The 26,076-nt window shown below is 41.5% G+C and overlaps 1 protein-coding gene across 8 annotated transcripts in view; it reads left to right on the top strand.

Moving 5' to 3' along the window:
- Positions 1 to 26,076, top strand: part of LOC130187347 (neurexin-3b) — a 283,686-nt gene that overhangs the window by 10,371 nt on the left and 247,239 nt on the right. For all 8 annotated transcript variants that reach the window (XR_008830443.1, XR_008830442.1, XM_056404857.1 and 5 more), the window contains exons 3-4: positions 268 to 285; positions 669 to 695. Coding sequence is in view for 6 of the 8 variants with exons in the window: in XM_056404857.1 (XP_056260832.1) it covers positions 268 to 285; positions 669 to 695 (45 nt within the window). In the remaining 2 variants the exon portion in view is untranslated. The remainder of the gene's footprint in view (positions 1 to 267; positions 286 to 668; positions 696 to 26,076) is intronic.

The following is a 26,076-nucleotide window of genomic DNA, read 5'->3' as shown; positions in this document are numbered from 1 at the left end:
TTGGCAAAGGTGTCATGTAAATCTGGTTCCCTGAGAGCACGGGACAGATGAAACTTTGTGCTTTTTTTCTCCACAGGGATTTTTACTGAGGTAGTTATTTTGATCAGGCATGTCAAGGGGCAGCTCTCCGCTCCTTACATGGCAACACAATGCTTAGAAGTGTGGTATGTTTTGCATGGTAGACCAACATGCAAAAGCGGCTGTAGTGTGTCACTAATGCAGGACTTCTCTTTGCTTTCTCTCCTTCTTCTTCTGACAACTCCACAGCAGTCCAGAGAAAACCAGGTGAGTCTCAAGAAGGACAGGTCACACTTTCAGTTCAACTTTAGCAGCAGTTCATTTCATATCACATTATGTAATCTGTAATTCATTCAGTTTTCAAACTTCACGGAAAAACGTACCAGTAATATTGTTATAGCTGACATTTATTCAGTAAACAACTTGCAGAGCTACTTTATATTCACATACTGTGTTGCTCTCTTTATTAGTCATTTGTCTGTTTCAACAGAAAGCTTTCAAATGCACTTGGGAAAGCTTTGCTTTTAGTGTGATAGCCATGGTTTGCCATCATGCAAAGCATGCATAATGGCAATACAAGTGTAGTATTGGTGTGCTGTTGTTCCTCAAATTTTCTCTCTGTTCCTGTCTGTTTGATTTTTCTCTTCAAGGCCTCGCACACCTGAAGGCAGAGCAAGGTACTCTCTTCTTTTTCTTTGTAGATCTCTATTGTTTTTTTTTTTTGTGTTCACTCACCGCCTAGCTTGGTTTTGGGGCGTCATTTTGCGCTGTGTGCCTTCACTACCTGTCCATGTGCATTTGTGTGTTGCTGTGCTTTCATTGTTGCTGCAGAGAAGTGGGAGGGTTTGTGTGGGTCTATGTGTGTGTTGGTGGGGAAGGGTGCATGGCGGCATGGCATGTTCCTCATCTCACCTTCATCTCTCTCTCTCTCTCTCTCTCTCCCTCTCTCTCTCTCTATCTCTCTCTCTCTCTCCCTCCCTCCCTCTCTCTCTATGCTTCTGTGTCTCCTCACCCTCGTTTCACCCAGGTTTCTGTGTATTACATAATTGTGGACTGTTTTCAGTTCCACAGCTAACATGCAGTGACACACTCCACTGTTCCTACTCGACCTCTGCAGTGATGGGGTAGCGGAGGCGTGAGGGAGGGAGGATGAAAAGCAGGGGAGCAGGAGGGTGGATCGGGAAATCACTGGAATTTGGGGAGACAGCTTAGGAAGAAGACAAGAATTGGTATGGGAGATAAAGAGGAGGAAAAATTGTCATGGTTAGATATAGTACAAGTGTTTTAGTTGCCTAACCTTAATTATACTTTAACCGTATTTTATTTTCCATAACTACAATAAACCATACTGTTATTATCATGAGCAGGTAATTTCAAAACCAATTATTTTATGTTCATTCTTGACCTTGGAAACAGCAGTAAAGAAAATAAACTCACCTTAAGGTTCATTTAGAACTGTGTTAGGGTTCTGTCACACCAGCATTTAGAGCCGTGAAATTGGCAAGATCTTTGGATTTGCATGGAAACATAAATTCCCGATATACTTTCGCATATAGTTCAACTCCGTACTCGCCAAGCAGTTGCAAACCGTCTGGACAGCACTGACCTTTTAAGGTGACGGAGATAACTGGAGAGTCCAAAATTGAGAAAGCGATTATATTAACTGTGCTGTAAAGCTTTTCTTCATAGCCTTCTCTTTCGTCTCCCGAGTAACAAGGGAGGTCAACAGAGCGCTCGTCTTCATTACCATTTTGCCGCAAACACAACTGGCCACAATGGAAGGTCGCCACTGCAAGTTACCAAGCTTCCAGTGCCACTTCTTTTCAGATGATGTACCGATAAATTTTGATCACTGCCTCTGACCTCAGTGTGGAGACGCAGTTCAGCAAAAGATAAAGAAAACAGAGAACGCTAAAATTGTGAAGTGTCAGTTGTCTGCTGCCCACGCTCGCTTCTCTCATTTCCCCACCATTTGCATGATTGTCAACATTTTGCATGAAATTGTCAGTTGGCAGTGTACAGGCTTATGGTAGACTAACAATAGCTTATCCCCACTTTTTGCTGTCTTTCTCTGATGCTCTGCGCGGGATGACACTCTTCCCTGTTTTATCTCTACGGATCCTTTCTCCTGTCCAAAACTGTAGGTAGAAACAAAGGTACAGAAATCCCTTTTTTCCTTACTGTACTCTTGTTTGCACTGCAAGAGCTGTGTGTGTGTGTGTGTGTGTGTGTGTGTGTGTGTGTGTGTGTGTGTGTGTGTGTGTGTGTGTGTGTGCGTACGTGTGCGTGTGCGTACGTGTGCGTGTGTGTACGTGTGCATGCGTGTGTGTGGAATTTGTGCTTGGGCTGCTACTGGTTAATCATTCATTATGTCTGTTCATTAACAGTGGGCATGTGCTCATCTGTGTGTTTGAGGGAAAAAGGGAAAATCATGGCGCTCGATGCTCTCCAGCTAACGAGTGCCCGTATTTACTGTTGCATGAAGGATGAGTGAGTGAGCAGGGAGATGAGTTGAAATGGAGAGAAATATGGTGTCAGTACTGGAGACTGGAGATTTTCACATGATTATCACTGTTAAATTTAAAATGATGTTAGTCGTAGTTTGAATTATTCAGTGTCTTTGCAAACAGTTAATATTAAACTTGGACAGCGCTGTGCGAGAACGTGCTAAATGAGTGCGATCATTGAATATGCTCGTGTTCTTTGTGAATGGTGAAGTGAATGTATCAATTTGCAGTTAAGGAACCAGTATGAGCATGAACTGGTTGAGTTTATTTTGTGTGAACTGAACTTTGAGCTAGCTGTTGGGAGGTGTGAACTCGCACAACACTGACGGATGGACTGTCTGTGTGAAGATGAGGCGTACATGTGTTTGGGGGTGTGTGTGTGTGTGTGTGTATGTGTGTGTGTCTGTCTCTCTCTAAGTGCTTAATTGGACGTGACAGTTTCTGTGTCTGTTGCAAAGGAGCTGATCGGTGAATTTCATCTGATATTTTGGCTTCATTTGAATAAGGTCATAGCAGTGGCCTCTGTGTTGCCGTTGTGCAGAGAATATCCTCATTATTCATTTATCAAAGCCACGTGATACACTCTGTAGTTGTGTGTGGTCATGCATGTTGTGTGTGTGTGTGTGTGTGTGTGTGTGTGTATGCGTGTGCCTGTGAATTATGATCCTGACTGATATCAGTTTAAGACAAATTGTGTATTGTCTGACTTTTGACTGAAACGTGGTCACAAAAGAACCGACTACAATGGTATGTGTGAGTCATCTATGTTCACAGTTTTGAACAACTGAATGTGCCCGTCCCTCTTGGTTACTGTTGCTATGCCTGTCAGGCTTTTTGTTTACAATGTTAAGAGGGGGCAGCCTCATCACTCTAAATTGTCAGTCATTTTCGAAACAATGGTTCCATAATTGCAGACAGGTAGACAAAAGCAGGTTTCTCATTTTAAGCCTGCAGCTGTTCATTTTACTTGCAGCTGTCCCTGGCAGATTTATCAGCTCTAACTGGTTAATTAGTACACACAGTGAAGGTGCTACTCGTGGAAGAGTTTTTTTTTCCTATAACCCATAATCGCACAAACTAAGATAGTGTGATGTGCCCCTTGGCTTTGGAAGTAACGCTCGGCTACTACACTAGTTAGCCAGACATGCTAACATTTTGCAGCTTATATCGGAGCAGAAAAACATACTTTTGAATCCATTTCTTACAATTATATTTTTGGTTTTTGTTGTAAATGCTAAAAAAAAAGACTCACGCTCCCAACTCTTTGGATGCAGAGTTTAGGTCTTACTGCAGCCTCATGCACCCTGTGTCTTGAAGTGCAGAAATCCAAAGGTTGACAGGCTTGTCATGCCTAGTTACAGTTGCTAAGCTATGATTGGACAGTTGCTGTTCTGGGGAAGGGCTTAGAGAACAGTCAGTTACTGTATGATCATCTATCGTGATTGATATGAGGTAATGGAAAGCTGTGTATTTTCTGTCTTTTGAACTGAAATGTGATCTCAATGAGATTAAAATTACCACTGTATCAGACCCTGCACTGTTTTCTCCCCGTGGATGGGGCAAACCAAAAACAGAATTCCCTTACACTTGTATCACTTCAGCATATCAGGTAGCAGTGGGCCGTTCAGTGTGTGGTGAGAGGTCCCACAGTGGTTTGGTTGTTAGTGTTGTTGCATAACACGACAAGAGGGACCCAGGTTTGATGCATGACTGTGGTCCTTAATATGTGGAGTCCGTGGGGGTTTCGTCTGGGTGTTTCAGTTTCCTCCAACATGCAAATCAGATGGACTGGGGACTTTAAATTACGCATATGTCATTAAAAGTGTGAATGAGTGTCTCTATCTACATTAACCCTGCAATGATCCCTGGGTGGGCTCCAGAGTTTTGTGTGGAAAGGAATAACTATCTTAATATTATTAATAATGTTTTCAGAATTGCAGCTACTTAATCAAAAATCACTTAATTACCATTAGAGGTATAAAAGATCATTTTAAAGCACTCAGACAAGGCAGTTTTCATTTTACGCAACTTATTATATGACTTTTTATTGTGAAATACTGAGATCCTGATGTGTAAAATGAGGATATGCCTTACAGCGAGTCCCTGTGCTATTACATTCATGTCTCTGCGGTTGTGTATATGTACTGTAAATGGCACAGTGGTCAGAGGGCACGGTAAGTGGGAGGCTGGGGAGAAGAGACTAGAGAATAGACCCGAGGGGAGAAGCTAGAGAGAGCGGGGGGAGGGGGCTGAAGGCGAAAGAAGGAGAGAAAGATAGAACGGGAAAGGATGGAGTGCTGCAGATGAAGGGACCAGGGGAGCATGTCAGTGTTGTGAGGGCACATATTTCTAATGAAAAATATGGAGCACCTTGTCATCCCTGTACTCAAATCTGGGGCCGATGCCGCATGTACCCTGAGCCATCCATCCAGAAAGTTATAGTCCCTCGCAGTCAGAGAGGTCCCGATTGTTCTTGGCTCAGAGATGCAACTTTCTTTGATGCATAGCTGTGACGATGTAGCAAACTTTTTAGAAGCCATGGCAGTGGACCAGGGACTGTGCTCCAGTTAGCAACATTGCTCCAGTTAGTAACACGCGGCACTTCAACCTGCAGATATGTTTAGCTTATTGAACTGCACATATAATATCCTATTTTCAGGTTGTAGTGGTTGAGCTGTCATGTTTTAAGCATATACAATTAAGAAAATGTAATTGAGATCACTCATGTTCGTCTCGTTGCGAATTGAATGATTTAATTAACTGAGCTGTCAATGTTCATGTGAGCCCAAATACAAATCAAAAACCTGACTTACAGCTGATCTAAATAAGTCATCTGGATAATGAGATCTGGCCACGAGGGCTTGCATTCACACGGTGAAAAATGACTGCCAAGCGTGGTTTAAGTAATGGCTGAAAGACGGCGTCTGAGCAGCTTCATGTTCCTCTGACCACAGTTGCTCATATTATGAAAATGTTTCAGGTTCATGGGACCGTAGCCATAGACCGTAACCTCCCTCAAGGAGGTTGCAAGAGGAAAACTGACCCCAGATTGAACAGAAGGATAGTTTGAACGGCAGAAAAAGAACCAAGGACAACTTCAAAACAGATACATGCTGACCTCCAAGATCCTGGAACGACAGTCTCTGGAAGCACTGTACATCGCTTTCTGGGCTCCATGGAAGAAGAGAAACCCAACACATCTGACTGGAGTTTGCTTGCAATATATGTTTCAGTCATCATGTTTCTGGGAGAAGCATTGGACATATACAGTATATTAAAATAGAGCTATTCTGTAAGTCACATTAGTTCCATGTTCACAGAGGGAAAAATTAAGCTTTCCAAGAAAAGAACTCCATCCCCAGTGTGAAACACGAAGGAGGTTGAGTTATGTTGTGGGGTTGCTTTGCAGCATCTGGAACAGGGGGGCTTGAATCTGTGCCTGGCAAAATGAAATTAGGCGATCATCAAAGCATTCTAAAGTTAAACATACACTGCCCAGTGTCAGAGAGCTCTGTCTCAGTTTCAGGTCATGGTTCGTCCAAGACGATAATAACCCAAAACATACATTTAAAAAGGAGCCAGGAATGGATGAGAAGAAAATATTGGACAGTTCTAAAGTGGCCTGCTGTGAGTTATGGTCTTAATCCAGTTGAACATCTGTGGAAAGAGCTGAAACTCGCAGTTGGGAGAAGGCACCTATCAAAGCCGAGAGAAGTGGAGCAGTTTGCTGAGGAAGAGTTCAGCCAAACTATCAGCTGGGAAGTGTAGACGTCTCATTAAGAGCTACAAAAAGTGTTTGATTGCAGTGATTGCCTCAAAGGATGTGTTTTATTAGCTTAAGGGACCCAATATATTTGTTCATGACATTTCCATTTGTTTAATTATTTAAAATCATATATTACACTGAAAATCAAAACCAGTGTGTCTGATCTATTACGTATGGAATAGAGAATAGTGAATAGTGGATGCCAATTACTCCTGTCAGTTTCAACGGTTATTCTTCATAGGTGGAAGGGTACCTATAATTTTGGCCATGTCTGTATTTGTACTTATTTTGATTATAGCAGTTTTTGATTTGACAGTTTACTGAGCTTCCTACCTGAAGTACACTTTTCTCAAAGTATCACAACCCACTTAGATCTGCTGCTTGGACCTGCTTGCAAAGCATTGATCAAAAGCACTTCCTTAGCATATTTTGTGCTAACATAGCACAAGCAAAAAAAGCAAAACATGCTCAGACCATATTGTCCTCTACATGAAGACCCATTTTGCACTCACTGACTTGTGATAATTATTTTCTCCCCTATCTCCCATCAGTGATGTGCTTTCTTTTGACACCTGGATGGTGTTCACCGGGATTTGACAGTGAAGCCCAAGGTCAGAGGTGAAACTCTGTGTTACAGCCTGCGGGTCTCGTTGCCGGCGTCGCCGAATAGCTTTCCTCTGAACACAAAAAATATCAAAATGTTTCCATTTTATCACCTGGTCTTCTTTCTGACAGATGCAATAATAAAAAAAAAAAACCCCTGAGAGAATTTAACTTGAATGCAAACACACAATGAGGAGAGTCCAAATATATGTTGCACCTTGCAATAATGAAATCTGGAGTTAATTCAAAACCTTGTTAACATGGCCTCATCCTAATATGAGTATCATGATGAAATATGCTGTATATGATAATAATATGTTGCTGGGTAATGAAGAGAATTACAGTGTGCATGTTGTTTTTTATAAGTGTACTTGCTCCTTGTGCTGGAGATGATACAGAAATGGCTCACTCTGTAATGAAACTGTTTGGTCTCCAGGGGTGGACAGAGAGAGAGCACTGCTATAGTTGCTTCGGACATAACTTGGCAATGGGGGCGAGTCCACTTTAGAGAACAGTTAGAGTGCTTGGAGGGAGGGAGAGAGGAGGAGTGAGGAGTTCAGCTCGAGCCTAATCCCTCTGCATGAAGGCTTAGGACTGAGAACTTATTCTCCGCTTCTGGAGTCACTCTCCCTAATTATCCCCTCAAAGTCCTGCCGCAAAGTTCACACAGACAAGATTTTTGCTTTCTGCCTCTGTCACACGCTCTGTTTCCGTCTCTCCCCCTCCCCTCCCTCCATCTCTGTATATTCTCTCCCTGCCTGTCACCTCTCCTCTGACTCTGGCTCCATCTCTCTCACTCTCCCTCTCTGCCTTTGTCCCACCCTATTCATCTCTGTCGGCCTCAGTATTCTAGTTAGCCTTTCTCACTTTCTCTCGCCTCCTTTCCTGTGTTTCTCCAGTTCAAAAATACTGTGGACATTCATGAGCCTCACATCACAGTCAGGCTCAAGATGGGAGCACTATGCTGGTGCTTACTGCCTGTCCACAGATGCTGCCAGGCTTCAGTGGGATTTATGTTCAGCTCTGTCCATTCTCTTCAGAGCTTTTTCTTTGGTTAGTTCACTGGACTTTGCCACTACTGAGTCAGAGATATCACAGTGACTTTTTAGGAGTTCACAGTGCCTTTTTTGCAGTGTTACACAGTAGTTTCAGGTAATAGTCAACCAATATACTCTCTCCCTCAAAAAATGGAGATCATATAAAAATAGAAAAATTATGTTTTGGTGCACAGCGTTACATAGTTTTGCCTTATTTGTTATGCCGTTCTGGACAGTAAATATAATTTATCTGCTGCTTTTTCAGGGAAATAAAGTGTGTCAATACTTGGAAATTGGCCAGTGGCATATAATGATGTATTGACCCCTATCAACCGGTAATGATGTATCACAGTGCTGTCTGTTTGTGAGCTTATGCATGAAATGATGAGGTGCTGGTGGGTTGATGTCAGCCACACGCTGCCTGTGTGCACAGCACTTAAGTGACTCACTCACTAACTTGAGATCTTTCGTTTGAAGTGAACAGAGTTCTTCCTTGTTGTACACAGTGCCACAGATTGGACAAAAAGTAAGTAAGATTACAGATAATGATTTTGGATTTTCATTGTGTTCAGTTGCACATGTGCAGTGACCCTTATGTTATTTTGTTGATATAGGAGCTGTACAAATTTTACACATTAAAGCCTTTTTAAAGGTCTGGTAGAGAAAGTTACTGCATATGTGGGGGAAAAAAAGCTGCATAAAACATTCTGTGGCTCCAGAGGGAGCTTTGCAAACTCTGACAAATTGCCTCAAGTGCTGTCACCTGAGTCAGTGTTGGTTGACACTGAAAAGAAATTTTGGGTTTGGAGTTAGAAAGAAGAGAGCACACCAGACCTCTGTAACCTGCTCCTCCTTGCTCCTTGAGACTAGCATCTTGAGGCTACATTAGCCACTACTAGAATAACGCACTTGGAACTCTGACCAAACTGTCCAGTCTACAAGTTGCATTGTGGGTAATCTAGGTGCCTGGTTTTGACAAGGTAGAAGAATGTGTGGAATATATCTGATTCAGCTACAAATTTTTTTTTTGTCCTTTCTTAAAAACAACAACAAGCTAAATTGGTGTAGTGTGCAAGTACACTGCAGAGTTTTCTTGTAGAGAAAGTTTACATAAATTTTTTTCCCCCAAAACTCCATTGAAACATATTGAGTGATTTTCCTCAAAACCATTTTTGTAAATTTGTAAAACCGGTATTTGTTCCATCCAAGTTTGCTAGCTTGTAGTCGCCTGCTTTGTTATCATGTCGTTGCAACTTACGGGTGTGCAACCTCATCTCATGCACAACAGACAAATAAAACTGTAGCCATCTCGTCAGACCATTACTCCATAGCGCTACTTGTGGCAAAGGGGGGTACCTTTAATGCACCATTGTGTTTCACCATCTTGTCGAGTTCAGTCAGACGTCAACGGGTGAACAATCTGTTAACTCGGTGACGGCTAAGGTGCTGACAGCTGCGAAGGCTATTACTGCACATGACAAAAGAAACATAAACGAATTGTTGCTGAATTGATTCACTGCTGTTTTGCTGTTCAAAAGAATAAAAATAAGGAGGGAACATTTGCTCAGCAACTCTCTCTCCCCTTAACACAGTCTTTAACCTACTGACACATGATTGCATGCTGGAAAATGAGGCATTTTTCCTTTCATGTCCTTTGTAATGCATGAGATGGAGATAGGCACTGTGTCACCAGAGGTTTGGTTTGTTTGCATCCATGCAGTGTCACAGAGGCAATGAAAACGGGTTTTCCTGTTATGCCTCAGACGTTGGGATTCAGAGCACCAGCTGGCACTTATTGGCCTTGGCGCGCTTTGGCCGTGCTGTTGATAAACGGCTATTAATGGCCAGACGCTCACCCTGAAATTGAGTTTAACTTTGCCTCTCCTCATTACTCAGTCTGAAACTACACCACAATCCTTGAGGTGGATTTCAAAGTTGCTAAAAAATTGAGGGCATTGGTCAAATTGATTTCAGCGCTGACCGGCTGCTCCTCAAGTAGTCAGAAAATATGAGCTGTAAACACAGACCTCCTCCTCTGCACGTGTGGGTTTCCCTCCTGCAGTCCCCCTTCCACTTCATAGAAGCCAGAGTCTGAATTGTGCTTGAAAAGTGGAGGCAACAAACAATTCTGTTTGTGTTTCAAAGCTTTATTATAGAGGAATAAAGTAGGTTTTGCACTGGTTTCATTACATTTATCACTAGAATCTGTGAGAGGAATCGATTGTCTCTTCTCTTCTAATTTCCTTTACATGTTTTCCCATTTCCCTGCTTCTACGTTGTGTCTCTTTGATCTTTTTCCCCCCACACTCTTGTTCCTTTCTGTTACTTAGCTTTTTGTTTTCCATTTAGTTTACATTATTCTCTCCCATGTCATGTCCTGCCCTGTCTTATCCCCTTTCTCTGAGCCATTTCCTGTGTCTCCAGTTCCCTAAAACATTATCAGCCACATTGCACAATTCTTACCCAGACACCAGCTCACTGATGCCAGCCTGACGATTGGTCATCTCTCCCTTCATTTTCCTTTCCACTCTCTTCTGGCCTTGTGCTCTCTTAACTCCTCTCCCTCTGCTCTCTCTCTCTCTCTCTCTCTCTCTCTCTCTCTCTCTCTCTCTCTCTCTCTCTCTCTCTCTCTCTTTTGCTGACCTCTGGGATCAACCGAGCAAAACTGATTCCCACTTTTTCACGGATCATGAGTGCGTCAGTGGTTACGCAACAGCGACAGAGAGGAAGAGGAAGAGAAAAGAGAGAGAGAGATAGGGAACATGTGAATATGTAACTGACATATTTGTCCATCTTTATTTTCGTTGCTACTTACCACCCAAAGAATATTGCTCTTGGTTAAGTCACATCCTCAACAAAATATTTAATATGCTTCCATGAAATATTTGAGCGATCATTATTGGCCTTGCTGCTGGGCAAACATAAAATATGCACCGTTCACACACAGCAGCAAAAAGACGATCCGTTGAAACGTTACATAAATGTACATCTGCATTGTCACAGATGCAAGTCATAGCATTCTTACTCCAGCTTCAAAGTCTGTTAATTTAATGACCACCCAGTGTTGCAATTAAAAACATGTTTTCATCGCTCACTAGTCAGATATATGTGTCAAACACACTCTCATTTCAAATCGAAAAAAAAATTAGCAAAATGAGACAAGGTTTTCTTGCGGGAGTAGTAGTACACTGAGTGATCACATTTGGCTGAAAACTCAGGGATGCTGTGCATTGTTTGTGAAGTGCCTGAGACCTTATGAGTAGGATTTATACGAAGAACTAGGTTAAGATGTGGCTTGAAGGGCTGTATTGTGAGAGTCTTAAGTATGAGCGCAGAGAGGCTTAGGAATATGTGGAAGCAGCGTGTGTTTGTGCAGAGTGTTTGTGTGATTGTGCAGAGGGGTGACATGTGTAGATGTGATGGCTGCAGCCATGCATAGATGTTCACACCAGGGAGAAAGTAAACAAACATGGCAGCAGAATCGTAAGAAACGCAGGAGCCACTGTCAGAGCACACTGCCTCTTTCGCTCTTCCTCTCCTCCGTCTCTGTTTCGTCTTTATTTAATTTGTCCTCTTTGGCCTCTGTTTTGCAACCTCTGGCCAAGGATGTGATGATTTCAATCCAATTTGTCTCTGTGTCTGTTTGTCTGTTAGCTAGTATGATATCCCAGAAACTACATTAAAGGCTTCTGTAAAGTTTGGTGAAACATTTTCTTTGCAGTGGGCAAAGACAGATGTGAATAGTGCTGCAATGGTGAGATTTACAACAGCACATTTTGGCAGACAACTCTGTGAATGTGAAGCACAGCAACACATTTCCCCCCTTGAGTCTTACATTTTGATTCCTTGCTCCAACATGTTTCTGTCCGTCCAGGCTGCGGTTGCAAAATTTTGCGCCAACATCTCATGACCTTCAGAAAAAAAATTCAATTGTCGTTTTGACTTTCTGCACCATTTTCCCGTAACTATTAGGTAAAGTGTGGCTTATTTGACATTTGAATCCGTGTAACATTTTGGTTGTACAACCAAATTTAGGTCTGAGCACATATTAACTCTGAGGAATCTTACAAAATGAGATGACATTTGACATTGCTGTAGTAAGATTTAATATTTAATGGCCTCAACTCAGTAGTCGGGAGACTGGCTGAATTTTGTACATTTATATTATCATGACGTCTGTTCACGTCTGATCACCATGAATACTTATGGGGGAGTTTAGCACCTAAGTTCTTTTCTAGTTACTTACTTAAATCCCTTACTTTAGTATCTGGGCTTCAGGGGCATCGTTGTGAGGGGAATAGTGGATGTAAATACCCAGAGCTCCAACATGGAGAGGGGCCCCGAAACCTGGGAAAAGTTTTTTAAAAGTAAAATCTGGGGCGTCGTGTGGCGTAGTGGTCTAAGCAGGCGCCCCATGTGTAGAGGCTACAGTCCTCGCTGCAGTCGGCCCCGGCTAGAGTCCCGCATCGGACGGCCTTTGCTGCATGTCATTCCCCCTCTCTCTGACTCCCCATTTCCTGTCTCTCTCTACTGGACTGTCAAATAAAGGCATAGAAAAGCCCAAAAAAATATACTTAAAAAAAAAAAGTAAAATCTAGTTATCAAAAGAGAAAAGAAAGACAAGAACAAAAATGAAATCCATTATATCGAAAGCATTTTGTGAACGCACTTGCAAGCAGTGTTTCAGGGTGTGTTTTAATGTGGCTAGCTAATAGTTTAGAAGTTAGCTTGCCCATAAATGAAGCAGCGTTGCCTTCACTTTCAGAATCTTTTTTGTGCATACCTTTTTCTATATATATATTTATATGGATATATGTGCCTTCAAGTTTTTAGTTTGACTGTGCTTTTTCTATGTTGCAGCAGACTGGACTCGCACTCGCAAAAAAAAAAAACCACGATGGTAATAATGTTGTAAAACCTCAGCTCCACACAGTAACTGCTATGTTGAAAAAAGATGAGAGAAATATGTCAAGATTTGAGATTCTTCAGGCTTTCTTTACTATGTTAGATACTTGTTACTTGTTGATTCACTTCTTTGTACAGGCCTGACAATGGATTATTAAAGTGGAGGCTGAGGCTATACACATATGTGGCCCACACGTATGTGCGACGTCACTGCGCCGCATTACAAGCGTTTGTTTTTTTTTCTTTCTTTCTTTCTTCCTTTTCATGCTTCTCTTTCTTTTCCCATCGATGACATAGCAACCTCCGCAGCTTTCACATCTGTGGAGTCTGCCATTGCTTGGCAGCGCTCTCGTCTGACAGGATGTGGCTGCTTTTTTCTCAAGTTATTCGTACATGTGTCTGTGTGAACGTTTGCGTGTGTTGAAGTGTAGTCCTCATCCGACGTGTCTGCTATTCGAACATCCTGACACTGATGGCTACAAAAAGGTGCCGTCTTATTTCCAAAAAGATATCTTTTTCATCTAAGTTGGTGAAATTTTGACCTAGGACCATGATGAAGCTGGTGAATACCTATTAAAAGAAAAAGAAGCAGAACTAATGGAAAAAATGGCCGTGACTTCTATTAACATTAGACTTACAAAGTAAGTGATATGAAATGTTAAAAAAGGTGAAAAAAGAAAGAGCCATTCTTCAACAGAGACCAAGGGCAGACTTTTGTAAGGTGAGGAATGGAAACCATGGTACACCATTCGAAGGGAATGAATATTCCAAGAGCCTTGATAACATTGCATAGCTTTAACCCTGAGAAGAACTGAAGAGGAAAATGTGAGACAGGTGAGGACCTTGTGGTCTTTTGTGTGATCAGGCTAAGATGACAGTATTTATATTGATAATTTCTTTTAAGGGTTTTATATTACTCTTATTCCTATACTTCACATGTTTCTATAAGCCTTTTATTTAACCAAACATTCCCCAGGTAATTTGCAAAAGAGAAAATGCTCAGAATGCTAAAATAGAAATATTCATGCAATTAATATTCTCTGAACAAACATCCGTGCCCACTTGTTCATACTTTAATTTGCAGCAGAAAGGGTTATAATTGGATATATCAGCGAGGAAACTCCAGTGATTGTGCACAATAGAGAGAAATTATCTTCAGTTGAATTTCTTCTTTTTTTTTTTTTTTTTTTTTACCATGCCCTCAATTAACTGGTCAGTTGAGATGTCTGAGGCCGTCATGTGACTTCAAAGAGCCCAGCATTTGCTTAGTTATAACCAAAATTGAAGAGAATCTCTAACCCTCACCCCCGCACACTCCCCTCTTCAGAATGAGACATGGTAGGAGCCACGTAGCAGGCAAATGCCCTTGCTCTGGCAGAGCCATTATGCAGATGATATGCTAATGAAGTCATCCGATTTGGTTCTGCTTAGGGTGCGCTGCACTGAGGGAAGATAATCAAGCCCTGATCAGCTCCCAATGCTGCACTCACCGTGTGCTTGTATGTGTGTGTGTGTGTGTGTTTGCGCTTGTGTGTTGAAAGGATCCAGCCATGTGTGCAGTCTTGTGCTGGTTGGGCTTTGAGAGAGAGAAAATATGTACTGCATGTTGTGGGTCTGTAATTAGTTGTGGTTGTTTTTTGTGTTTAATACACAAACTGCCTTCTTTGACACAAACTGTTTTACTTTGTTTGCTAATAACATAGATGTAGCTGCTGCAGAGATGCTGTGTATAATGTGGTGTGCAGGGCCATAGCCATGGTTTAAAAAATAGTCTACTGTGCCCCACCTCCTTTCATATTTTATTTATGACATTAACTCTTGAATTATATTTTCTCTAAATTAGATTTAAAATTGTTTCAAAGCCTTCTCAAAACTGCCAGGAATAACTCTCTGCTCGAGAAATATAAAGTTTTGTAGAGCTGGCTTTTGAATCTAAATCATGAGTGCTGATCAAAATGCATCTGTAGCGTACGGAAATGTGTCAAGCATCAGAACTGGGCATTGCTTGATCAGATTCTCAGGCTTTTTAAACATGTTTTTTAAGTCAGACATTTTCTCCTCATTTAGAATTACATCAGGAAACTATTCGAACTCTAACATGGCCAGAGTGATGGGATGATATTAGCATATTGCAGATATATAGGTATCAGTGTGTAATTGTCTGACAGTGTCCCCATTATATGGTATATTTTTATTGTGTTTAAAATAAATAAATAGAAATATGCTGATATATTATCATCCAACCCTTTTGACCTCAGAAATCCAGTTTTGGTGAATGGACTGCACTTTACAAAGCGCTTCACACTACAGGCCACTGTAGTCACCCATTCACATACACATTCATACAGCACATCTTCTATGCATACTGCGCTTTTCTAACATACACACACACTGATAATACATCTTGGGTAATTCAGGGTTCAGCATCTTGCCCAAAGGACATTTCCACAGGCAGAGTGAGGGAGGGAGCCCGGAATGGAACCACCAACCGATTAGTGCACGATCCACTCTACCTGCACACCACAGCCGTCACAAGCTCGTCAGGCACTAAATTGTAGAGTGTTTTTATAAACACTGTTAGATGTATTTCATTAAATGTAAAAATGGGTCAAACCCTTTTTCCTCAAATGAAGGCTTTGTATAGACGCTGATATCGATACTCTCGCTGTTGGCTTAAATGTGGTCAAATTTAAGTATATTGAAGTTGGACTCCAACTCGAAAATACCCACCATTTGGTAAGTTTTTAAGTGCAGTATAAAAAATACTATCCAAACTCACACACACAAATAAAGAGGACATGACCTCAGTGTCCTCGATGGTAGCTACATCCCTGGTGCTGTCACAACAAATGTACAAGGACTCTGCTACAAGGCTCTGGTGTTTATTCATTTTTTAGACCTCAGTCGATGGAGATGCTTCAGCTCCTTCTGTCTCTTATGTTCTCACCTTGTACCGACTGGTTTTCTCTTGATTATCTTAGTATTTTCTTTGTTGCTGTCACTCCAGATTTCTCTTCCTTTTTCTCCGCCCTGAAGTCCCTCTTACTATTTCAGCCTCTCTGTCCTCTCTTTCATCCCCCTGTCCTTTCTCTCCCCTTCAATCTCTTGTCACCCCCTCCCCCTCACCCATTCGTCACACACTCACCTCCCTCATTTCTCTTATTTGGCTATCAGACAGTCATCAGTTCACTTTTCTTTTTCTCCCTCCCCATCTCCTCCTCTTTGACTTTATTTGCTGCTTTGTGAAATGGGAAAATAGTAGTTCTTGTTTCATGATTTAATCATGTCTGTCCCTTTTTTCGGCTCTTTCTTTATCTCTTACTCTCACTTCCATTTTTTCCCAGTTCAGTTGTAGTTCAGTGCCGTTTTGTATATTCACTCCCCTTACCCGTCCTCCGCCCGTCCCTCAGTCCCCTCTTCCACTGCACTACCTGTTCACAATCCACTTTAGTCCTAGCCCTGACCCTCCCTCAAGCCTTAAATAAACAAAACATCATTTCACTCTTTTATCTCCTCTTTTTCCTCCTGTTTATAAAATTTGAGTGTAGCTGAGCACATAATGATTCAACTTGCATGTTTTTGTAGGCGAGTCTCAAAGCATTGCAGCACACCCATTAACCCCTATTGCCTCAGCGCCTGACTGGGGGTCCTCTGAGAGCCTCACAAAGGCATTTGATAGCGTTTGATCATCTCCTTCCCTTTCTGTGGTGTGCATGTGTGTATGTGTGTGTTGCTCGGATTAACACATCCTATTGATCTCCACTACCCTGCGCTTGCACTGTCTGACGGATCTGCGAGAGGCAATAATTAGTCTGGTAATTGGCTGATCAGCTGCGCAGAAATATGCTGAGTTAACACACTGTGCTGCTGCGACATTTTGACCCCACAGTAGATTCTGACAGGTGCGAGTCTTTGTGAGCGTCTTTTCCTAGTGTATCTTGTTTCACAGCACACTGGGGGTTTCGTTGTGGCTATAATAATAATAATATCTAATCACGTACTATTAGATTCATTAAGGCACAGTTAGAGGGGTTCATTAATATAAATCTTTAATTATTTGTGTATTCTGAAGGAGGTGACGTGTTTCATACACAGTTGTCTTGTTGGGTCATTTCCCTTTTCTTTCTGAATGAGAGTGAGCTGCTCTCTCTCCTCGTGTATTTGCTGGTATGTTTTTTGCTAGAGGGTAAATAGGAAATGTAGGAAATGTAGTTTTATCCCTTTAAATATCCTTTTTCATGCTAGAAAACTACAGCACCACGCTGTTTTATAAAATTACTCAGCCATTTAAAAATTTTTTTTTTTTTTTATGAAAGCATGTCGACTGTTTTTAAAAACCAGGTCTTTTTTATGGGATTTGTCTGCATTTACAACAGTATAAAATATCACCAGCCTCAGCTTTTAAGGCTGAGGAGTAGTTATACACATACACATATACAGTAGCTTGGTGACCTTGTTTTCCAACAAAGGTGAAATTTATTTGAATTGCATTGCTGTATATCCATCGTTTCTGTCTGTAATAGTAACAATGCACATCACTGAGACCTTGGAACATAGTGTAGTATCTACGAGTAAGATGTTGTAAAACCAAAGCTCAGCATATTGGAAATGTGTGAAATAGCTCCTTGTTACAGAAGAAAACTGCAACTGTGGCAACTAGGTCAAAGGTGAACAATGACCATTTTAAATGTTAATAACTTAACAATTCATCGTGTTTCTCTCTTCCAAATAACTTTGGCCTGTGAGGGGGTTTGTTTACAACCGGTCTGCTCCTGTTTCTTGCCCCATTTGATCCATTTTTAGCGGTGTGCCATTTGGAAAGATCTCAGCAGTTACCATGGTGAGAGCAATGCTTTTGTTACCGATCCAAACGTTGGCCCAAACTGCACAAATAGGACTCGAGGTGTAATTAATCTTAATTGTTTGTTTTTTTTAACAGCGCCTGAATAACAACAACAAAATTCACCTCCATATTAATCACCTTTTGTTTTACATTATACAAAAACACAGTCAAGAAAGCCAGTGCAATTTTTTCCTATTGTTACCTGTTACTGGGTCCACTATACACATCTGGATGTTTCTACGCCTGAACATCTGAGTTTATGAGCGAGTGTGTAAACCAGAGCCACTGAAGGCTCGTTCTTGTGAGTAATCAATATTTCTCCCAAGCATGACACCATCACCACGAGCTTGAGCATCAAGTGAGGCAGTGGGGGAGGTATGATGGGTGGGCCTTGAGTATGCACTTTGTTAAGGTTTAAGCTTTGTGTGTGTGTGTGTGTGTGTGTGTGTGTGTGTGTGTGTGTGTGTGTGTGTGTGTGTGTGTGTGTGTGTGTGTGTGTCCGTGTGTCCGTGTGTCCGTGTGTCCGTGTGTCCAGAGAGACACGAGAGGCTAAAAGTAGGTGATCGACTCTTGAAGGGAATACTCTCCTCTCTCTGAAGCTAACACACCCACTTGGTGAGAGATCGGAGAGCCGCTCTGACCTTCTGTTGACCTGTGCTGTGACACGCCAGTGACCAGCCAGTGATGAGTCCACGCGCGTGCGATGTGTTAACTTGTCAAAGTATGATCATCTGTGTCCTTGAACATGTTTGGCAGGGTTGTGATGTGTGTCTGCGCTTGTGTGTGTGTGTGTGTGTGTGTGTGTGACTGAGTGAGTGCCTTACTGAATTATAGAGTATGTTTGCTTTTTAACAGATCAGCAGAAGAGGTGATGCCACAGTCAATGTCACAGCCTTCATGCATAATTGCTCCACTTTGTCATTGCCAAGGGCTGGGCAGAGCCACATCTGATTGCTTCCCCCCTTTCTCCTTCCCTCTCCGTCTTTTCCTCTCTCCCCTTCAGTCTTTATTCTCATTAGACTCATTAACTTGTCCTGCAGAGACAGATAGAGCAAGAGAGACAAAGAGCGAGCATATTGTGTATAGTGAAGGCGAATGCTGTGGTCTAAGGAAGATTTGAGTTAAAGGTTTTTACCTCCCAATACAGTTGATAAGCTACAGACACCACAGTGTAAACCATGAATAGCTCCTTCTTTAGCTAAATGAGGCTTCCCGTAAAAGGGTAATGTATGACACCATGTCTGGTAAAACAGACCTGACCTGTGTCTGTGTGTGTGTATGTGTGTGTTTGAGAGCATGAGCTTACCTGTTGGCGTGTGTGTGTGTGTGTGTGTGTGTGTGTGTGTGTGTGTGTGTGTGAGAGTGAGGGTGGTAAGAAGACACTGAGCCATAGAAAGCTTACCCTATCTGCGGTGCTGAGAGGTCACTCTGTTAGCCGCTGACTCACTGTCCCATGCTGTTTAAAAATTAATTGGGAAAATACAGTTAAGAGAGATCTGAAATCTTTTGGCAAGGGTTTCTATATATATTTTCATGAAGGATAATGTGTCTCTCTTGGTAGATTGCTGTTGATGTTGCTGATAGTTTGTGATGTTTTTAGGTAGCTGGTAAAAATGGCTCCTTTTCCCTCTGTTGTATTTTTATGTGGTAAATTATATTAACACCATCCAACATAAGTCCCTCTCCCTAATTTTAACTTCCGTGTCTGTTTTGATGGTGCTCGTATGATTTTTAGCTTTTGTATGCATGTGTATTTGCGTGTCAGCATGACCCAGTGCTGAAAGGCCGGCAGTGAGTGAAGTTGGAGTGTCTCATGGTTAAATGATGGGTCCCTTTCGGGCACTCAGAGGGCTTTGAAACACTAAGTAATTGGTTTTCCTGGCAGAATGGGGCCATGGCTTTAGCTTAGGGCCAGTGTGAACTCCGCTGTAGCTCAGGTCTCGTCAGGGACACTAGCCTGATAAACCCGGGGTACAGCCTCACTAATCTAGGCATGGAAAATGTTAGAAAATGTAGAAGAAGTTCAGCACACAAGTCAAGTCAATTTAATATACAGTGTGAAATCATAACAGAAGTTATCGAAGGGTACTTTTCATATGATAAGGTCTAGACTGTACTCCTTACAAACGCAGGTTTCGTGTGAACAGACACCCACTTCTCCTCCGATAGAACTAATTCTGCTTCCACAAGGTCAGAATCAAGGTGACAATATGAGCCTTACAAATGTGTCACTACAAGAGCATTACTTCCACTGTGGATACGGGTTGGAACATGTCCCTCTCACCTTTACAGTTCCTGTTTGATTTACTCATATTAAAATGTCTTTGAACAGTTTCCTCTGACTGTTCAACTGCCAAAATCCAGAGAAGAGAAAACAGATCCTGATACAGTCATCTTGGTCAGCTTCAGTTATTACCACCAAGTTAGAAAGCAGCCAAATGATAAGCACCAAACTGTGTGAAGGCTTTTCTTTTTTTTTTGCCTCTCAGCAACAAAGAGTTTGCCCTGTTTTCTGAGAGGGCACCTCCTCTGTAAGTTCTGCACGTCAAAAAAACGATTTAATCTATGTATATTTATTTGATATTCTTAGAAAACGGTGCTAGCGTTGACCGTCAATTACAATGTTCTTTGCAGTTGAGATGAAAATAGTCTACAACATAATGTATAATAATAAAGTGTGTGATTTTAATTTACCTAGCGTAGCATAATTTTTTTTTTCTACCATTATTAGGAGATTATTATTATGAAAACATTCACTTTCTGGAGGAGGGGGCAGGTTTGAAGAACCTATGCATTGTGCCCTACCCGCCCTCATAGTTAGCCTTACCTTTGATGTAAACATATGGATGATGTGTGTCCTCCAGTGTCCTGTGTGCCTCACCACTGCACAAAAATTAGTCTGGAACATGATGAATGTGTGTGTGTGTGTGTGTGTGTGTGTGTGTGTGTGTGTGTGTGTGTGTGTGTGTGTGTGTGTGTGTGCTGCACGAATGAATGTCAAGATTATCATTCAGGCTTTCATGCATGTGTGGGCGCACACACACACACACACACACACACACACACACACACACACACACACACACACACACAGGTATGGCTCGCTTAATCACTCATTGTTTGTCCCTGAAAAGTCTCAGTCAGGACTACTCTCTATCTTTCACTCAGATAAACACAAACATGTACTGTACTCACATCCCCATGGCTTCCAGCTGGTAAATAACCCCATATTTGTGTGTGTGTGTGTGTATGTGTGTGTGTATGTGTGTGTGTGTGTGTGTGTGTGTGTGTGTGTTTGTGTGTGTGTGTGTGTGTTTGTTTGTTTGTAAGCACACATGTTCATATCTGTGCATTTGTATGCAGCCAAAGAGGAGCTGGCTGGTTGCTGGTTCTTGGCCAGCCCCAGGCGCAGGAACAGCTTTATATATATTTTGGCCTACATGCTGCCTCTGACTCCTCTGGGAGCCTGTCAAGAGCTAATTTTTGAGACTGATAGAGCTGTGGAAAAAAGATGTCGCTCTGACCGGGGAATACACTGTATGACTTTTTTTTTTAATGGAATCATCTTTATTGTTTTTTTTTTTTTCTTTTCATATGCCTCCTCTCCTCCCACATCTTCGCATTTCTATTTCCCTGTAATGAATCCTTTATCTTCTATTTAGTCATATTGAATAGTTTCATTCTGCATCAGGCCGCAGTTATTCTCCACATGTGCTGCAACAGGCTCTGCCGTGCATTTTCTCTCAAAGGTTGAGCAAGGGTTTTGCGACAAAAAGCTGTAATCTCTTCTCCTGCCGCAACTTGATTTTTCATTCTTTGCACCATCTGTTGCCCATAAAGAGATGAAATGTGACGGGGTTTTTTTTTTTCCCAAGCAGCTCCTTCCAGCCTTGAGTTGTAGTGCAACACAGGTGCAACAGAGACAACTCCGCACTGGCTAAATCAGTAATAAAAAGTAAAATAATATGAATTGGTAACACTCACGGGCGTCTGTTATGAAAAATGAATAGTTCGCAGGTACACATCTACCATATGCACTTAAAGCTTACAATAACCATTGGAAATATTTCTTGTCAATAAATTTTCTATTCTGAAGGTACCAATTGTAAAATCATCTTAATACATGGAAGTTAACTATAATGCCCTTGGAAAATAAATGACAGGATCAAAATTATTCTAATAGTCCTGAGAGAAGTTATTTATTTAATATATCTTATTTAATTTGGTTTGATGTGGCACTGGAGACTCTGCTGGATGATTTGGCTGTGTTTATTACTGTGAAAAAATGTTCAGTTGCTCTCAGTGACGCAGAATATCCATTGTGATTAATTGTATACATTAATTCAACAAAAATATTCCAAATATTCTCTGAGCAAAGCTTGAGACATGGCCAGAAGTTTCTCAATAGAATTCTGCAAAGAGAAAGTCAGCCTGTTGCTGCAAGTCATGGTCAAATCTTTTGACAGCACAGTGAGCCGCGAGGAGCGACCTCAGTGACCACAGCCACCGACAAAGCTTGATGTGACTACTTTCTTAACCGGGTGTTGTGTAGTCTGCTCTCTGAAGGGCTCCAGCGCCTTTAAAAAAAAAAAAGAAGAAAAAAAGTTCTGTCAGGCCTTGTGTGCTGATGGGAGCTCTGTCAATATCTCACTTTGAAGAGTTCTTTCAGGATGTTGGAGGTCTTTCCTTTTGCATTGCTTGTTTGATCCGCTGCATCGCAGACAAACAGGTGTGCAAGACACCAGAGATTTCCAGTGAAGTTAGTCATTTAATCTGTACCAATTACGTCTTTAACGCACAATTCCTCCTCTTCCTCTGCTTTATATGCTTTTCACCTTCAATGTCATCCGGTAATGGGGGAAAAGACTGATTACATTTCTCCCTTTTCTTTGAGTGTAGATACATCTACAAGAAGGTCAGAGTGAGAGAGAGTGCATGATGAGACCTGTCTGAAAGAGAATTTGCAATATAAAGCGATCCTAGGCTGTTGAAAGCTTTATATACTGTATATAAGTAGAGGAATCAGTGCAGCCTGGTTACGACTGATCCCTCTTTTTGCTCCTGGACGGCTATCCAGCAGCTAGAGTTATGAATCAGATGAAGCTTCTCAATGGAGCGTTTTGGAAGACCTGTGAATAATGTATTAGTTTTTCTGCATCATTCCAGGTCAAGATGGGTCAAACTTTGGCAGTGTACCTCAAATGGAAGGAAAACTTAAGGGCTTCCTGATATGTTCTACATACTCAGCTGTATTTTTCCCTTTAAAGTGCAAACCTGACACACTTCAAGTTAAAAAAGTTAAAAAAATCTGCAGTAAAATGTACTGCAATGCCAAAAGCATTGATGTCTTGAACCTGTTTGATCGCCAGACAGATATTACAGGCACTTTCACTCTGACTTCTCAGATGATTGGGCGTCTTCTGGTGGGAATGTTTAAGCAGTGGCTCTGAATTTTGTGAAAAATCATTGTTTCCCACAGTGGATAGAAATAAGAGGCCAGAGGCAATGTATGGGACAAAGCTGTCAGTTCAGTTGAAGCTTGTCAGATGTCACCCATTTAGAGCTGGAGGAGAAGGAGGTGGAGCTCCTACAACAAGCTTGGTATTAAGTTTTTTTTATAACTGCTTTCACACGCTTTCTAAACTGGGTCTTATCTTTTCAAAACTCTTCACACGAATCCAAAAATTGCAACAACAAAAAAAAAAGGGGCCACACATCATATGCTACAAATGAAACACTGTATTGAAAATGTCATAAACATATCTTAAATCAAATATTTGGATCTAATGCCAAACACTTTTTTCATTATGATAAATGTTTGTATATATGTAACACACTAAATTTAAAGCTTTCCTCTCTTCCATTGGCTTGTATGTAAATTTCCATACTGTATACAGTAAACACCAATGCAATGATGAAAGAAAATATATTTATTTTTCAATAATGTTGTTGTTGTTACTGTAGCACAGTGTTGTACATTTTCACATTTCAACTAAGCGACAGACTCTGACTCAGACTCAGACTATGAGTGCCTTCATGGTAAACACAGTGTTTACCACAACAAGGTAAAAAACTCAAATTTTGTTGTGAAAATCTAGTTTGTACATTGTCAGTATTTATTATCAAATTTCAGTTAGGACATAGCTTTAAAAAGTCAAGGTCATTCATGTGACAAAGGCAAATGACATCAGCTCCTCACAGTATTCCTCACAACACCTCTGTCAGACATTTCATTTTGTCTCTTTGTTCCTGTCAAAAGCATTTTATTTCCCATTACAGCAAAAAATAATTGTCCAGTAAAATATTCAAATTCATTTTACCCCCCTTAAACACCACGCGCTCTTTGTTTCCCAGATTATTGCTTAAATTCAGGTTAAGAACTGAACTGGAATTTATGAGGTGTTTTACAGTTAAATCCTGAACTGAGCACAATCCAGGGATCTGGTTTACAGATTTTTCACAGCAGTGCAGCACAGCATGTGTATAATCAGGTTTGGGAGCTTAACAAATGCAGCATCTTTATTTTTTTCTTTATATTTCCCTCCCTTCTCTCTGCTGGTGTCCCAATATCCGTGCCCCTTTCCCCCAGTCCCTCCGCTGTGTGCCTGGTTGTAATTGAGTCATTTTCTCCTCGTTCGAGCGCTGTCTCCGGCAGGCAGCTGTATCAAGGTGACCTCCCGCTATTGTTTGGGCCTCTGTGTTTTTGTCTCGCTAGCTCGCCAACATAATCACTGCCTTTCAAGCAATGTAATGGGTCAGCTGTGGCAGTGAGACATCATTTCTGACCCTGGATACCTTGCTTCACAGTTGGAAATGTCAGCGAAGAGGCAAGGAGGTACGACAATGAATGTAGTGATGTAATACTGCAGTCCCTTTCTTATGTGTCCGTCTCCCTCAGAGTGCTCATTGTGGGCTGTTTTTACTCAGCTTCTCCCTCATGAACAGCCAAAGGGGAAATTGGGATCTGCTGGGAGTTGGATCTCCTCTCCTCTCCTCTGCTTGGAGTGTAGTTACTCAGAGGAATAATCTCTCTGTCTGTTTAAAGCACTAATCCATCTGTCAATCCCCGTCTATTAATTGTAGCATTAGTGTCTCGTAGGCAGGCTGGACAGGCAGGGTAATTACATTTGATTTCACTGCTATTTAACCTTTATTTAGACACATGACGACAAAGTTTCAATGACAAAACTTCAAATCTAAAACAAGCCAACAGAGTTATGAGGCTTTTAAAATGTCATCTTTTTGACCTTCACTAGATTGGTTCTTGACATCTTTCTGTGTTTTTTCTGTGTGTAAATGATCCAAACAGCAACCCCCCACCCCCCATCCTCAATGTCAAATCACATTCTGTGGGAAATATTGACATCAAAAGCGTGAAGATGAACCTATAGGCTACTGTAAGATTGCAGATTAGTAGCGGGGTGTGACGAGGCTGGATCTTTACCATTAAATCCTGTGCGATCTTCCTGATAGACTGTCGATCACCATGATCTTAAGGAGCTTTGAGATCAAGCTGTGAAAACAGCTGACACGTCAATCCAAAGCAGAGGGTAGAAATAACGTTTTGGTGCAATACACACTATACACATACTATTACTAATTGGGGTAATATTACGTAATGTTCAGTTTTGGATCTGTATAGTCCATTAAAGGTACAACCCTTGTAATAATCCTCCAATCTTCATTATATCCAACCTGATTTTTATTCAATTTATGATTATGGGCTATAGCCATTAAAAAGGCTATTTGTAAGTGTTGCAGTTGCTACACTATTAGCATTAACAGCTATTTACTTACCAGTCTAGAAGAAACGTTACGAGTTCAGCATCAAACTTAATTCCTTTACTCACCAAGAGCTGTGTCCAGAGGTGGAAAGCGACAGCAATGTTACCCTGCTAACCAGCTAGCCACGGCCCACCTCCTCCTTTTCCGATAGCAACTCACTGGAGCCTCCAAACTACCATGAAAAACATAGCACTGCTCAGAGGACGTATTATAACCTCTTGTTTTGCAAACGCAACTGTGACCAAAGCTCTTGTCAAGCAACAATCACAGCAGGGAAAACTTTCATCTAGCCCCTTTGAATATGTCTCCTGTTATTCATTATTTCTGTACATAGTGGTTTGCGTTGTCAGTGGTGGATTCTGCCATTCCTGTGCAGGATTTAAATGGGGTTCAAATGGCGATCCCAAGCTCTCTACAGAGGAAGCATATTTGTGTTGGTACAAGTATAGCTAAATCGATTGCTCGACTTCTTCTGTTGTAAAGAGGCTACTGAGAGTGAATTCGGTGCCAAAAACAACATGACATTTTGAATGGAATTCTGAGACTTGTATTAATATGATGTTCTTGCTTTGGGGGCTTGAGATGGCTCAGTGCCAAACCTTTTCTATTACT

Source organism: Seriola aureovittata, chromosome 19 (assembly GCF_021018895.1).
Source record: "Seriola aureovittata isolate HTS-2021-v1 ecotype China chromosome 19, ASM2101889v1, whole genome shotgun sequence".
NCBI lineage: Eukaryota > Metazoa > Chordata > Actinopteri > Carangiformes > Carangidae > Seriola > Seriola aureovittata.
Note: the sequence above shows the minus strand (reverse complement) of the source record. Positions and strands in the feature narration are given on the sequence as shown.